This window comes from Apostichopus japonicus, chromosome 4 (genome assembly GCF_037975245.1).
Source record: "Apostichopus japonicus isolate 1M-3 chromosome 4, ASM3797524v1, whole genome shotgun sequence".
NCBI classification, from domain to species: domain Eukaryota; kingdom Metazoa; phylum Echinodermata; class Holothuroidea; order Aspidochirotida; family Stichopodidae; genus Apostichopus; species Apostichopus japonicus.
In genome coordinates, this window is record NC_092564.1 from 17,814,671 (window position 1) to 17,832,145 (window position 17,475).

The 17,475-nt window shown below is 37.4% G+C and overlaps 1 protein-coding gene across 1 annotated transcript; it reads right to left on the minus strand.

Moving 5' to 3' along the window:
• Positions 1-9,997: 9,997 nt before the first annotated feature.
• On the minus strand, positions 9,998-15,334 carry LOC139966670 (transforming growth factor-beta-induced protein ig-h3-like). The gene is made up of 5 exons (XM_071969938.1): positions 14,996-15,334; positions 13,483-13,706; positions 12,473-12,668; positions 11,702-11,908; positions 9,998-10,588 (listed from the first exon to the last, which is right to left on the minus strand). The coding sequence occupies exons 1-5, from the start codon at positions 15,189-15,191 to the stop codon at positions 10,470-10,472; spliced, it is 942 nt and encodes a 313-aa protein (XP_071826039.1). The 5' UTR covers positions 15,192-15,334; the 3' UTR covers positions 9,998-10,469.
• Between the last annotated feature and the right edge of the window lie 2,141 nt (positions 15,335-17,475).

A 17,475-nucleotide genomic window follows, 5' to 3' on the forward strand; every position in this document is an offset into this window, starting at 1 on the left:
TGCCCGTTATAACGCTGCCTCGAATAATCTATGCCCTTGGAAACTTTCATGTTGCTTTGCCTGATTTAATTGTTATGTTTTGTATATAATTTAAACAAGCTGTGTCAATATAGTTACAGTATGTTGTTATTAACAAATATGAACAGACTAACGTTAATGAAACTTCATCTGTAATAACTTTGACTCATACATATTGACACGGTGCCACCCGTGAAGCTTTGACGATAAAAAAATGTTCATATACTCCCTGGTTCATCGTACATTGACTTGGGTCAATGTATCTTTCTTTCTTCCATGCTTTAAAAATAAAAAAATCCCAAATCGTGGAGGTTTCACCCCTGATGTTAATTCCATGTTCAAATTAGACCAAGGCCACCAGAGTACATACCCAGTGTGATCCACAGCCCATTACTGTTGACCTCACATGATAGTATAAAGTCCTTCAGTCGATTTGTATTCATCACGTCACGTCACGCCACAGCAGAAAACTGATAACTGTTCAATTAAACTATAATTCACATCTTCGTGAATCGGAGGAGCATTGGACGGTCCCCAGTAGTCTCCGGCCTTGGGGAGAGATGGGTTTGGGTTTGGGGTTGGGGAGGGGAGGGAGGGATGATGGTTACCCAACAAGCCTAAATCAAAGTATATAGGATTACGGCTTACATACAACGGTTCTCCACTATATGCTCCTCACACCCCCCCCCCCCACCCCCTCTAGACCTCCTTTCCCACCATTTTTGCACAAGACCAAAAGATAGAGATGATAGAGAGTCTTGGACATGTGATAGTTTTGTAATTATTATTTATGTTGTATTTTTTTGTTATTTTTTTAATGGAAAGTCACCACGTTAGGGCTTGGGCATTAACCAAACAACTTTGATCCAATTTCAAGCCCGGTCTCCTTACATCTATAGACTGTAGAAGCGTCGTTCCTTCAATTGAGGTATCACGAGTCCCCTCGGAAGGGTATGGTTAGTGTAGTGCGCGTGCGCGCATACAATATTGGCATTACTGGCCAAGTGAACGAAAGTTAAAGTTTCCTATAGTCTCTGTACATTTGCACTTTCAGAGGCTAGCTGCGTAGCCAACTTATTCTGAGCCTGTCACGGCGCTCACAAGCGCCCTCACTATGTAGGTACCTATACAATATGACTATACTCCCTGGTGTGTTGTCCGATCAAAACAAAAAATAACAACATGCATGTAGGCCTACAACCGAAAAGTTCTTCCTAATACTGCAAACACTCCACGCGCACTACAATACTGCGTATTTGCAGGCAAATGCAGTTCTATAAGTTACTATGGACTTTACTACACAAGGTCTTGGTTAAAGGTTGTAGAGCGATCTACTCTTTCTACTGAGTAGTTGAACTATATAATGAACACATTGTAAGTACATCAACGTATGATGAATAAACCCACACAAATTAAGAGCATAATCCTACATGTAAGCTAACTTTTGTTTATCTTAAGTCTACTTCTAATAAACAAGCAGTCTATGTATACGACAATGCATAGGTCCTAATCGCCGATGAAATCCGGCTGGCCTCACAACCAGCATTTTTCTCGTTCCAAAGAATCAAAAACACATAGACCAGTCAACAACAGTTATAAGCAGGAAACATATTGCTCGGCTCTAAAGCGCACCTGAGTTCTTAATGATTTCAACTATTTTCATGGTGTCACGCACACAGCAGGAAGGCATTCCAAAATTTTGATGGAATTAAGATCATCTCCTAATAACGATAAGAGGCTGGTAAGGGTCAAGACAATAATTCAAAATGCAAAAGATTCATTCTTGTACGTCTCGAGGAACGCGCATGGCATATCAATTATATTCTAAAAGGTTAAAGCTGTTTACCGCGTACAATGTAATATATATGCAACTGTACCTTCTGAATTGCAAAGTAGCTCATTATATATATATATATTTATATATATATATATATATATATATATATATATGTATGTATATATATATATATTATATATATATATATATATATATATATATATATATATATATATATATATATATATATATATATATATATATATATAAACAATAAAAAAGTACCTGCGGTCACGGTGCAGTGTTACTAATTCAAGACACGGCCTAGTTCAGTGCACTTTGGTGAGATTAAGGTGGATATGAAGTGGCGGGGATTTTGAGGGGTACTCTGTTCGGATTTCTTGGTATTGGGTGATGAAAAGGGGAATTTCTAACATAAACCAGCAAGACGACAAACATATAGTGTCTATAATATAAGCCTTAAATGTGCTTTGGGTTCGTTTTTCAAGCTAGAACCTATACACAAATCACCAACATCCTGATCCACTCTCCAGCCCAGCCACATAACATTGAGAGTAGGTTAACCGTGTGATCATGCTGTTGTTACGTCAAGCAAGGTATCAAAGTGTCTCTTTGAAAGTGAACAGAGAACTACACATGAATAAATCGAAACTTAAAGTTTCCAAGTTTGGACTTTTTGTCGTTCTGCGAACTTAAACGAATGTTGACTATATTCATCAGGATAATAATACCGAATGTAATCGAAAGTTTTACAAATCTCAACTTAAAAGGCTGTTTCAATTAATGTTCGACATAAATAGACTAACATATATAGTACAAAGAAAGCTGGCCATCTTCGTCGATGATACATTAAGGAACACGAGTCATTAGTATTACATGAACAGCAGAGGCAGAAGGGGCAGAGAGAGTTTTACATCTTAATGCATCGACCTTAATTTCAAATTGTGAATATTCTTGATTATAAGAAAAGCTTCAAGTAATAAATAAAGATGTTTATGAGACCAATTTCAAATTGTGAATATTAATATTTTGGAGACTAATTTCAAATTGTGAATATTCTTGATTATAAGAAAAGCTTCAAGTAATGAGTAAAGATGTTTATGAGACCAATTTCAAATTGTGAATATTATCATTTTGGAGACTAATTTCAAATTGTGAATATTCTTGATTATAAGAAAAGCTTCAAGTAATAAATAAAGATGTTTATGAGACCAATTTCAAATTGTGAATATTAATATTTTGGAGACTAATTTCAAATTGTGAATATTCTTGATTATAAGAAAAGCTTCAAGTAATGAGTAAAGATGTTTATGAGACCAATTTCAAATTGTGAATATTATCATTTTGGAGACTAATTTCAAATTGTGAATATTCTTGATTATAAGAAAAAAATCAAGTACTGAATATTGATATTTATGAGACCAATTTCAAAAGGTGAATATTAATATTTTGGAGACTAATTTCAAATTGTGAATATTCTTGATTATAAGAAAAAATTCAAGTACTGAATATTGATATTTATGAGACCAATTTCAAAAGGTGAATATTAATATTTTGGAGACTAATTTCAAATTGTGAATATTCTTGATTATAAGAAAAACTTCAAGTACTGAATATTGATATTTATGTGACCAATCTCAAGTTGTGAATATTCATATTTTGGAGACTAATTTCAAATTGTGAATATTCATGATGAGAGCAGCTCCCAGCCAGTTGAGACAGTTTTCTAATGATAATATCCCTCTCTAAGCTGTCTTACCACCTCACATGTACTGACAGTATCAACAGTTGCTTACATTTATCTCATAGAAGCACTGGATACTGATATTTTCCATGCTGTCGGTACAAGTGCTTTTGACATGAAAAATTTATAGTTTATATATTTGTCCCAATTGGGTGCAAATTTCAACTTATTGAATATTCATTTTTATGAAAAGAATCTCGAATTCGGAATCCTGTTTTATACTTAATTCGTCAGATCAATTGACAAGTGGGTGAATTGAAAAACGGTTTGAATAAGTCCATACAGAACTGCACAAAAACGGATTATTATCAGTTTCATCAATTGAAAGTTTTGGTAATTTGTGAACATTTTGCTCTCATAATTCATATGGTATATTTATCGATATATTTCTAGAAAACTAGTATCTAAGCGTGAGTGTGATTGTCTTTTTTTCGGATTGTACTTTGAGCTAAACATCTCATTGTAAAACCGAGTTATCACATTTCGCTTACTATATCGAAAATTACTCAATTTTGTGAACGAATCAAGGGAAGGATAAGTACTGAGATGCCAAGTCAAGACGCAACAGTCCTCTCCTTTTTTTTATATTTACAGCTTCCTTGTTGAACTAAAGCTACCTTGGCCTACAGCGGGATATTTTAACTGATGTTGTGCTAGTCACATCAACTAACACATTACACGTGGTGTTCAAATAGTTTATAATCTGTAACCTACTGTTTACAATAACACATGTTACAGCCAACTGACCACTATGGGTGACCCGATATCAGATCACCGCTGTGCTTCTTGTGTTGTTTCCTACACCTCGTTATTTCGAGGATATGGCCCGGTTTTCAAGGCAATGTTGATGCTAAGAAGTGTGTTATAAACCAAGTTTGATTTGGTATATCAGTGGGAGAGAAACTATTAAAAAAAAATAAAAAGAGATATTATTTCAGCATGTTTAATATTTTATTTGTTTGAAACCGCGAAATAATGAAGATCGATGCCCCTTGATAGTATGTTATTTATAAATTATACATATATACATATATATATATACTTATCTGCAGCGTTGCTACACTTTTTTATTTTTATTTCAGCGCAGTAGATGTGTTTTTCCCCATATACGGTAAGAATATATATATATATATATATATATATATATATATATATATATATAAGTATATATATATATAAGTATATATATATGTATATATGTATAATTTATAAATAACATACTATCAAGCGGCATCGATCTTCATTATTTCGCGGTTTCAAACAAATAAAATATTAAACATGCTGAAATAATATCTCTTTTTATTTTTTTTTAATAGTTTCTCTCCCACTGATATATATATATATATATATATATATATATATATATATATATATATGTATATATGTATATATATATATATATATATATATATATATATATATATATATATATATATATATATATATATATATATATATATATATATATATATATTCTTACCGTATATGGGGAAAAACACATCTACTGCGCTGAAATAAAAATAAAAAAGTGTAGCAACGCTGCAGATAAACGTTAAAGAACAGGAATTGGAATCGGCTCCAAATATTTTAGGATCTGTGGCCTACATTTCATCATCACTGAAAACTTTACAGAAGACCTAGTCTTGGCCAAGTCGTTTGTAACTCTCTCTTTCTTCCCGTGCAACTGTACATGCCTCAGAGTCCGTTCTGTCTATCACGAATGTCTTTGGCCCACTGTATTTTACATGCCCGAGGATCTGTCCGATACAAACGAAAAGCGTTGCCCCGGGCGTTCCGCTCTGGGCAGTACAGCACATAGATACGTTAAAATAGCTTTGTGAAAACGAAAGGTTCACTAGGCTGTTCATACTATAGGGTCTTAAAATGACTATGTGAGGAGTAGCATTTATTAACGTGTTCAGAACATGACCTCCTGTGACCTCAAACGATCTTCAAATTAATAAAATATGTATGTATGCACACTTAATTCACACAAACCACTGACGAAATGGCAGCCAAATCGAATGAAATGTGACGATATGGCAACCTGGTCATTCAAACAAGGTGGCAAAAAATGACAGAATCACACGATCGCTTTTCAGCTGAGCTAAAAACTTGTTAGACGCACGTGTAATTTGTAACTTGTAATTTGTAATCTTGGTCATATATGATGCCTGTCGGATACAATTTTGCGGTCTGCTTCAGAGAAGAGTGACATAATGACACTTTTAAAAGAACCAGGCCTACACACTACTGCACTATAGATGTCCATGTGATATTTGGAGCAATCTTTTATTATGAAAAATAGTAATGGCCAACAACGGTTGCACTATTGGCGTGCCATGGCATAATCAACTGAAAAGACGAGTTATACAGACATTTCCAAAAAATAATTTGAGGCATTAAATAAATGCTGCTTTTCTATCTTTTTTGTTCACATTCTATTTCAGTCTTGTGTCCATAATATAAAGACTATTGGGGAATTTTCTTCAATTATTTGGCATTTTTTTAAGATATATTTATAGGCCTACTTGTGCGATAGAGAGAATTATACTTGTAGAATGGACTGGGCATAGTAATATTTCAATAATGTTAGCATTTTTGTGTACGATGTATACTTTATACAATCGAGATGACTTGCATATATACTGGATTGGACAGTAGTCAGCAAAGTTTGACTCCCCCCTCACCCCTCTCGAATTCGCAATAGATGGTAGAGTCTATATGTTGTGTCATATATGGTATCATATATGTGTCATATATTTGTGTCATATATGTGTCATATATGTGTCATATATGTAATTTATGTGTCATGGAATGTCATATATCAAAACATGCGTTAATTAAGCTAAAATTCTTTGACTCTTAATATCGGGACAAAAATGTATAGATCATCTTCTCTCACACTACAAAGGCAGGCTACGCGCCTGGTTTAAGGGTCATACAGACAACGGTAAACGAGCAGCCCCGTCACCCACCTCTGCCCCCTCCTCCCCTTTCTTCTTTGCCCCCCCCCCCCGTCTTGTATTTCTATCATACATCGATAATCATAGGAAGGATATCCTGTATGTATAGGTTTTTGTTTTTGAAATCTACACTTGATCTCGAGACATGCTATGCACCTCGATATAACTTACGTTGAAGTAACAACTGCTAACTCTCACTTTACCTGGCAACGACTTCAGAAATCCCAGAGCGCAATCAGCTTGTGACAAATTCCATTGGAAAACGTTTCGTCCAGCATCCCCCCCTCCACATTTTTTTCTTGATACAGAAATAAAAACCGATAAGAACCCCCCCGTGATTTAATTATGTACAACGATACCCTGACAATGAACGTCATTATGATTGGATTCAATTCGATTCAAATTTATCTTCTTCACACTTACACCAAAGTCAATACTGGTGTTTGGTATATAACATTACGCTAGAAAAACAAAGGTTGTGTATTGAGCTAGTGACCACAAGATGAAGATGTCATTAATATATGTTTGAATTAAGTATACCTGGTTACAATGTACTCTTACCGCGAGAATGTGGATGAAGTGGCGCTATATTGCTTCGTAATCTAAACATTTTATGAAATATCGTGATGGACGTTGTACGCTTCCGTATATACCAATGCGGGGAGAATAGTAGAGCCGCAGTCGAGAAGCCACGCTTTTAGTAGGCGATGGCCACACTGCATACATACCAGTAGTCTTGTTAAGACCTTAGTATGAACAGCCTAGTGTACCTTTCTTTTTCACAAGCTACTTTCCCGTATCTATTTACTGTACTGCCCAGAGAACGCCCGCAGCAACGCTTTCGATTGATACTAGGTTTGTATGGGACAGATCCTCGGGCATGTAAAATACAGTGGGCAAGCACATTCGTGGTAGACAGAAACGGACTCTGAGGCATGTACAGTTGCACTTGAGCATTAAGAGTAGGCTATTACAAACGACCTGGCCAAGACTAACATACCAGTTGCAAAGAATGCTTAGACCATCTGGCCAATGGCAAGGGTTCGCGCACGCCATCTACAACGCCTCTGGTTGACCCCCTCGCATCATCCTTCAAGGGAGGCATGGCACGGGATCCTAGGCCACAAAACAAGCACCATTCCTGCAGCCGGAGTATTGCTTCGAACCCTAGCACGATTTATAGGAAGTGCAAGATCTTTCACTTACACCTTTGCGCTAACCACACAGGATGGGATGGGGGAGGGGGATGGGGGAGGGGGTTGGGTCCTCCCCCAGAAAAATGTAACATTTCAGTTGTGAAATTGTACGTTCTGAGACAAATTTGCGAAATTATATCTAAAATTATGTCTGCACGCACGGTTTTGGTAATAAGAACTTAATGGGGCTTTAAAGGGTGTGTGTTACATTCTACCACACCAACACCCTCATCTATATGGAGCCGCTCCTGTTTCGCAAACAAACTAAAACTGAAGCAATAATCGGATAGTGTTCTTTCTAAATATCTGATAAAATTACAAACTGTAGGTCGTCGAAACGGCAAACAAATGCTTTTTCATTATTATTATATTATAATTATGCATTGACATTTTAAGTGTTTAGACTCTGTTTTGATCTCTTCTAGCCGAGATAATGGCAGAATTATCTTGAATTACAAACAGCTGTTTTCGTTTCATTTTAAGTTCAAGTAATGCACTCACCATATCCCCTTGAATCTATACCTAATATATTCAAGGAAGCAACTTAATAGCGCAACATTACCGGTAGTCTATTACAAAGCCGGTCAACGATACATTTGCATCCTCCTCTCGAAGAACAATTCGACCAATGCGCCATTTTACATTTATGAAGGTAACTAGGGGGACCATTAAAGGGAGTGAAGACTCGCGCACAAAGAAACGTCTGATGCCGGTAATCTGACCTAGTTTCGAATGAGGTGTAACAGAAGTGATATACACACCACCATCGATCCCCCAAAATACGCACACAGCTTGCTACCGTCGGTAATTAGACACTAGTGTACAGTCACTACATGCAGTTATACTGTCAATGCCCACAACACAGTGTACATAGCAGCGATGGACATCTCATGTCCAGATAAAAGATAACAAGGCATCACGTTTTATTACTGTGTGCATTTTGTGGCGACAAGAAAGAAACTTCACTTGCAAGCAACGGAAAGTTAACTTTTTTTTAAGAGGGCGGCACGCGGTTTGGGGCGAGTCTTCAATGCCTTTAAGTGTTGACACCCTGTCACCTGTGCATTACTCAGTTGGGTTGTGATTCTGACGATCTGGGCCTCTGCTCCAACCAATGTTTTCCATCTGACCCCCTTGTAGAAATTACTAGTTAAGAACTATTGAATAACTAGAGAATCTGTAGCCATTTTCTCTTCCATTGTTAAGAATCTAATTAATTAAAAATCTAGGTTGGAAAGCGCAACCCTTCTGCGTTACTTTAACCATACCAACCTTTACGACATTACTTATATGATAAGAGACTCAGATAAAGTTTGACATTTTCGTCAAAATAGTTCAATCAACGATATATAGCAGTTGCCCCAGAAGCCATAGATGAGTAAATATCGAGGCCCTGTTGGGGGGGGGGGGCTCTAACGGCAGAACGGTTTCCCATCGTGTGACTTCTGAAGGCAACATATAGCTTCTATATATATGATTCCATTGGTTATTCGTTACTGCATAATGTTAAGACCGATCAATTTGAAGTTAAGTTTCGACACAATTTTGATCTCGTTTTTGTGAAATTTTCTGTTTTATTGCATTAACTACTTAATGTTATTTGGTAACAATTTCGAGATACTCGAACATAGCCATTGGTCTGCTTGATCCAGTGTTATTCGGTCTCTGGCATGACTATTAACAATAATCAATAGAAACACTATGGAATGATGTTACGATATACCGCCGCGATTGATCATTGATCTCTTCTTCATGTAAAGTGTACTGTCTTTGATAGAAATTCGTTGTTCACAATGTTACTTGATGTTTATCAGGTCTTTGTGCACCTACTAAATAACGGAAGATTTGTAAAGATTTATAAAACATGAACCGCAACATTAGACCCTAAGTTAACATTCGCAACACAAAACAGACAGATTGAAAGCGGTTGGGCCTTAAAGATATAAACATTCTGAGACCAACGAGTAGACAGTTGCCAAGTCGTGCATCCCCCTCCCTCCCCCTCCCCTCCCTCCCCCAACCGCCACGTCGTTGTGGTATGTTTCCTTCAAGTTTCATCATTCAAAGAAATGTGTGAAATACTTTCAGTGTTATCACGAATAAATTTTACAGAAAATATAATAGCCTATGCATAGTTTTGCTATCGTTAATTTGTTTATAAATATTCATAACTTTGTTTTGTTTGAGTAATTATACGTCAACGATCTGTATAATGAAGAATTTGAGCGAGGTCACATTCGGACAACAACAAAATAATAATCAGGAATCCTCAGCGTACTTTTCCGTCGTTTTATAACGTTCAAAAGTCATGACATAAAAAAGTATTTAATAATTATAAAAATGACATTTATCATTCAGTTTGACTTTTAACAAAACGGAACTAAAAGGAGCAATAAAAAACATGCAATTCAATTTGTAACACGAAATATTTAAAAACACTTTTATAGATCTACACACATTCCACGCTGTCTTATAACCCAGTCTATAGGTGTATCACTATTCCATTGGTATGTATTGTTTCTTCTTTTATTTTTTTCTTTGGAAAAATACCAAGAAATATTCATGCAAATGTTCCACGTATTTAAATTACTCACCCTTCCCATCCTTACCCTACCTGTTCCTACTCAACGCATAATTCTTCATTTAACTTACAGCTTAAAAATTCACCAGTTGCGGTTAGAAATTCATAACCACCTAACCCTAAATTACATCTAAATATTAAAGGCCGTCAGTGTTCTTCTTTATAATTAAGCAGATGGTGGCAGCAGAACTTCATCAATCACGTGGATGACACCATTGGAGACGGAACCGTCAGCCATCAAAACAGTAGCATGGAAGTCTGTGCTGTTTGCAACTTGCACTTGACCTATAAACGAAACAAAGACGGAAAGGGAGATCATTTTTCAGAAAAGAAAATCTCTCCAAAGAATGTTTGCTGCCTTTTCCTTAATTTATAACAATGTTGATATCCTGTAATGGAGATGGGTTTTGCAAAGGCTGAATCTATTTCACAACTCAACAAAATTGAGGTATTGGTTTTCAGTCTTAACTAGTGCTGCTAACATTCTATCTTGAAAATATGAAGAGAAAACACGGTGAGAATATAACAGATTTGACATCCTAGTTGAGCTAAGATGTATAGATTTGCAAAATGATGTTTAGGGGTAGCTGTTCATCACAACGATCTCTTTCAGATAAGACAAAGATGAAGATTGGGTTTGTGTTCCTGCCCGTCCAGTGACGGTGTTTATATTACAACTTAACGGTTCTTCATGAACTATTACGGAGTAAATACTTAACACAGTAACGACTCAAAGTTTCTCGAGCATCACGCGCATTTAAGTATACCGGGGCAAACAACCCAGGTTCATAAACACACCCATTTGTTCTCAATTCTTGACCATGTCAACACCAAAACAAATCCGTGCAGTGATTATCTCCATTTACCATCTTCTGTAAACAAAGTTATTAGGTTTTAAAACCTTGGAAACTCTGTATAATCTTATCATTTAAATGTCCAATGTTACTATGACAATAACAGATCAATAGATTGGCTAATATCATGCTTAGAATCTATTACCTTTCCAAGGGACTCATAATACACATTTTGACGTATGGAACGCCGTTCCACCAAAAACCATGTTTTGTTTGTGTAAATGTAGAATAATCATGTTTGTGTATACCTATGTATACACAAAAGCGTACACTCACACAAACTAGGTATACAGAAACGCGTACATATGAATAAGGTAGGTATGCTATTGTGGAACATAGATGTTTAAGGTTTTTTCTTCTAACTTATACTTTAAATTGGTCGTTATGAAATTGTCCACTCTCCATGTAGGCTACAGACGCTAAAAAGAAGTTGAGCATAATATGTTTTTTCTACCACTCTTGATGTATGGCCTGCTGATGCAACCTGTATTTTAGCTTTAACACTATCGATGAATTCAAGTAAGTTATCAAATATTTCTCATACCATCCTTCAAGTTGATTGTTAAGCTGTTCTTCGTGTTCAAGGTAGGTATCTGTTGGCTATCCTCCAAGCCCACGCTGTAGAGGGTAGGGGAGGCAGACACGTGGTAGAGCAATATACTTGTAAGGAGATCAATGTCGGCAGCTACTTTAGCAGGAACCTTGGAGAAAGCTTTGTTGTTCGGAGCAAAGACGGTAAAATTGCCTGCACCTAGAAAACATGAAGAAACATAGAGAAGTTTAATTTCCTGAGACTCTTTGTAAGGTTTGATAAATCGTACATATTGCAACCCGCATGGTCAAGCACTATTATTTTATACAGTGCTCAAGACAGTGACCGTGCATCGCCACACCTGGAGAGGAGTTGGGGTAGGAGATGGGAGGCTGGGGTAGGGGAGGGGAGGGGTAGGGAAAGTGATACACACAGAACGAAATTCAATGTTGTCCGTGTGCCATATACCAAGTCTTTCTTCCAAATAATATTTATAACTGTAGCTGAAAGCCTTGAAGATATGCCTAATGGTCAGACATTTCTTGAAAGTAATACAATTTCGTGTAGCGACGTCCTCTATAGACATATCGTTTTATAGATAAGATTTACGCAGTCGCCTTCATATAGACAATATATTATTTGATGGAGACGTTCTCACGGAAGAGAATGGAACCTCTTAAAAGTTTCTTCGTAATTTTTAAAACTTTTTTTTTGAGTGGCAGCAAATATTTTCAGAATTTAAAATAAAATAAATAAATAAGATCAATAGTACACAGTACTAACCTGCCAAAGCAGAAGTAAGATTGGTTTTCACCAAAGCCTCAACCAGAGACTTAAGTTCTGGAATTCTCTTCGCTGTTTCTACCAGATTTTGTCGTGGAACTGGGAACATAACCTTATCGAGTACATGGACTACTCCGTTACTAGCATTCTGGTCAACTCTGCTCAGGTCGATAAGTGATCCAGTTGCGGTGACTTTCTGTAAAAAAATGTACACGAATAAATACGCATTAGCTTACATTTGTATAAAATTTGCGTTTCATTCTTTTTTTGAAAATGTAAAAGAGGCATACGAGGCACGGTCGTAGGGGCCTCCTAAGTTATGGGGCCAAGAAGGGTCCAGGTCCCACTGTGAATACTTCCAGGCAAGACCTCCCACCTTTCTATATTCGGTTTGTTCCGGCAAAAATTTAAAAAAAGGTAAGTGGTGATTGGGGGGGGGGGGGAGGGGATAGGAGCTGTAGTGTCTGCAGAGGGTGCTAATCTGGTGCAACTTGTATCAGTCGTTCCTAAACATAATTAAAGCAATTTACTGACTGTAGGAACATTCAAATAATCCATGATATCACCAAAAATAATCAGTCACTTTAGTGAACACGAATATATTTTATGAATCATCGTGCCCTATATTTTAACCAGGGAGCTGTTATTGAGATAACAGGTGCCTGATGTATACAGTGGTCCAAATGACCCGTTATCGACCTTTGAGCTGAAAGTCCATATACCCATCCTACTTAATTACTATTGTAATCACTATAGATAATACGTTATAACATCATAATAAGATTTATTTTGTTTTCAGCGAGTATATATTCCTATTAGAATCACCTGACCCTTTTTCTCTTACGTAATACAACTTAACGAACGATACAGCATTGTATAGTGTAAATATACTGACAAAATGTATGTTTGCTGTTCGTCTCTTCGAAAGGTTGGATTGACTAAGCTGCATGCCTGGTCAATAATCCTATATCGTAGCAATCTGGACTTATTCAATGTGAACTGCATGTTACCTTGACAGGTCCGGCCACTGGATAAGTGTTGAATCGAATGTTGTCCTTCAAGACACTGGGAACGAGTTTATCTTGAGCAATGTCCTTGGAGAAGACAGCGCCACCTACAACATGGTACTCTAGGACCTCTGTTAGGAGGGTCTTATTCTGAGCTAGCTTCTGACGAACTTCAAAGGGTAGAGCTTCGAACGCATCATCCGTGGGTCCAAAAACTGTGAATGGTCCTATGTTGTAAAGATGGTTAATAGAAGCATTAGTTTGATTATGGTCCAGGGTTTTCATTAGTAATGAAAAAAGAAATTCAAATGCAATGCTGTTTTCCTAAATTTTATTAATCGTTTGCTTTGTGTAAATTCTATTCTTTTTCTTTCACTGACAGACAAGAATGAAATTTAAATTAAGAATCTTACTAACCTAAACATAGTTCACATGACGGGCGGGATGGGGAGGGGGGGGGGGGGTGAGGATAGGAATGGGGGAGATCAAGGTCGATTTAGGATTTTAAAAATAGGAGCTATAGTCTGGCCCTGCGGTCGTTGAAGTCGACTCTCATGCAGTTAGGAGTGGTAAGGGGAACCTACCCCGGAAAAAATATGATATTTTAGACATGAAATGTTGCATTCTGGGGCATATTAAAGGGTGTGAAGACTCGCGCAAAAAGAAACGTATAATGCCGGTAATCTGACCTAGTTTCGAATGAGGTGTAACAGAAGTGTTAGACACCACCATCGATCCCAGACAATACACACACAGCTTGCTACCGTTGGTAATTAGACACTAGTGTACAGTATGTACATACAGCTGAGGTCAATACCCACAGCACAGTGTACAAACGATACAGCGATGGACATCTCAGGTCCAGCTAAAGATAACAAGGTATCACGTTTCATTACTGTCTGCGTTTTGTAGTTACAAGAAGAAAACTTCACTTGCAAGCAACGGAAAGTTAACTTTTTTCAGAGGGCGGCATGCGGTTTGGGGCAAGTATTCAATGCCTTTAAGACGTTAAATAGATAATTCTAAGACATATTTAGGATATAAACTAGGTCTATACGCCCAAAGCTAATATTTACTTCATGTATTTATATTTGCGTGGGGTTGATAAAGAGAACGGTCTACACTCCCACACCACCCCTGTATCCGTGCCTGAGGGGCACTACCGGCAACCCATAATTTTTTGAAAATAACACGTTCTGATTCCAGATTAAGAATTTAAGTTGTCCCACTTCCAGTCCCCCCCCCCCCCACTGCTCTCGGTTATTATTATCACAATTACCACTTATTCTCTATTAGTATCTAGCAATTTCAAAATGACCTCAATCTAACAATCTTCGTCAATTCTAAAAGTAAAACTAACCAAATCGAACAATCCCCAACCCCTCCTCCCCCCCCCCCTCAGACCTGTTTGAGCCACTTTAAGAAATTAAGAAATCTGAAAAGCGTTTACTATTGTGTGTGGCTGAAATCAAAATTTTAAAAGGAAAGGGGAAAAAAGGAGCGAGATGATATTTACCTGGTCCCATTAGTGTTTCTACCAATCCAGCTCTCTTGACCAGGTCCACCAGGATATTTAACTTCAACTCCACAACTACATCAACTACCGTCTTCTGAGCAGAGAGCGGAACAGAAACACTGCCATCTTGTTCACCTATTATGAAAGAATAGGCAGACAAAAACGGTACTACTAATAGTAGAAAAGCTATTTTCATTTTCGCTATTTTAAGTGTGCTTAATAACTTTTAAAGAGGTGACTTTTGTTACACCAGTTCAGTCAAATTTTCTCAGTCCTAGGTATTGGTTTCCTGTTATTGCGCAGTGTCCTTTTAAACTAGGAAATTCACGCAGCTCGTTTTTATTGACAAGAGTTCCTTGAGAGTGCTGAACATGGTTATTTGTAGGTACCCCTTTTCTGCTAGATTATTTTGAGGCACGAGGCTATAGCGTGACTCAGCAACAAATAAAAATCAACAAAATATTTGCAATGAAAAGAGGTACATCTTTTCAAGGCTAATTTCTACTTTTCTATCCGTTCCACATTCGGTATATCGAGTTTAGCAAGTTATACAATCAGTTAGGAATCTGCTATGAGATACGTTACTTAACAAGCGAGTGTTACACATACGTCATATGAGTCATATGATACTACTTACACAACGGTAAATCACAACGTCATTCTATTGGAAGGGATTTATATACAAGAGAATACCCGCTTGTGCAAACATGTGATCGGAAAAATCATGATTTAGCTTACGAAATTAAAAAATAAAAGAAAAAGAAGATATATTATTTAATTACCCGTATAATTAGACACAAAAGTATGACTTTCGCAGCATGGTTATTTCTTCATGAGGATTTTCGATCTTGTAAGCGAAAGAATTGCACCGAGCGGAATTGACGGTCGTTATAGGCCTATAGGTATATAAGGTACCGCGGAATGATTTCGTCTTGCGCGTGATACTGCGTCACAGTTTCTGTGAGTGCTATAGGACCACCAACGACAGCATAAGTCGGAGAAGGGGTGAACGTGTGTACGGGTATACATGTAGACGGGTGGGACCTATAGGAGGTTCTGTGTTTCAAACATATCCCATGTCCCCAAGATTTTTGAAGAAAATTAAATGTGTTGTTTTCAACAATATATTTTTTCCAGCAAAACAAGAAATCAATGGAAATCATTTCAGTGGGCAGTCCCATGTTCAGTCGATTATATAGTTTGAATTACGGAATGTAATAATCAGCTCACGCCATTGGCAGGAACTTTTCTTTCGGAATGCGTTAACAAGCGTAGATCATATCAAGTTCTCGGGGCCGAAAGCGCGCATTTCTGTTGTGATAGGACTTGGTGAATGAGAGAGGATGACAGGTCCAAGGGTGGCGAAGCTGTGGGAGGGGGAGGGGAGGGGGAGGGGGGCACAATGGGGGGGGACAATTTTCTTACATTTTGGCAAAATATAATTTCCCCTTTTTTCATGTTTGTCATCGGTGCCCATTCAGATACCGGCTCAGCTGGAACTTGTGGAACGCCGGAATACACAGACGATCCCTTTTGTTGGTAAGGTCTGGGGTATCGCTGTGGTTTGTCCTCTCAAATCGGAGACTACGCATGTTCACTGCTCCTCGAAGTTTGTGCCCCATCGATCCCAAGATTGAAGCCCAAATTCCCACTGCTCCTGAACAGGTCAGCACACAGATGTTGGGAGATCATGCAGCTCAAAAAGTGAAGAACATTCTTTCTAAATATACACCAGTATTCATGTACACGTATATATATATATGATTCACAATATACTACTCCCTAGTCCTTACACACTGCTGCATGTGATCATGGAGGTAAAAACAGAGTTTTTACCTCCATGATGTGATGTACGCACATGCACCACAGTATTAAAAATGTAGAATAAATACCCATGCACTAACCGTGAAGGTTTGAGAACAAAAGCCGATTTAATACACTGAAGGATATATGGTGGAATGGTATTGTTTGGTCTCCTTTCAATTCAATGTTTCTTGTACAAGTCACTGGGTTAATGTCCTTCACTACCCTGCTTTGTTGTGACTTAGAGGCATGACTTGCATATATATGTTACCGTATCCTTGTTAGGTTAATGAAATGCCTGGATAGGTAGGTAGTGCATCGAATGTTATCTTCCAGGGCACTATAGCAACATATTGCCAGGTAAAGTCTACCAACAAATATAGATACAAAAGAACAATATGCCCCAAAAATATATCTATATAGTTGCAATGAGCAAGGTCACAGGAATACCGACATAGGCGTTGGAGGCGGGGGGAGGGGGCTGGGGGCTGCAACTCCCAACCAATTATTTCTTGTAAAAATTCGGGCAATATGCTGAAAACTTTTCGGGCACCTTCTGAAAGAAATAAATTGTAATGATGTAACTAAATGTAATTAATAGTTTAATAAAAATCTCCTTGGTCATTAAAATAAAGTTCTAAGCTTGCCTGACTATATGCCATTACTTATGTAAAAGC

Bases quoted from the DNA above. Each gene is read 5' to 3' on its own strand.
- LOC139966670 (XM_071969938.1), bottom strand. From the start codon at position 15,191: ATGAAAATAGCTTTTCTACTATTAGTAGTACCGTTTTTGTCTGCCTAT. The intron at 12,669-13,482 runs GTAACATGCAGT...ATTTTTTTACAG, and splicing joins CAGTGGCCGGACCTGTCAAG to AAAGTCACCGCAACTGGATC. The intron at 10,589-11,701 runs GTATGAGAAATA...TTTCGTTTATAG, and splicing joins AACAATCAACTTGAAGGATG to GTCAAGTGCAAGTTGCAAAC.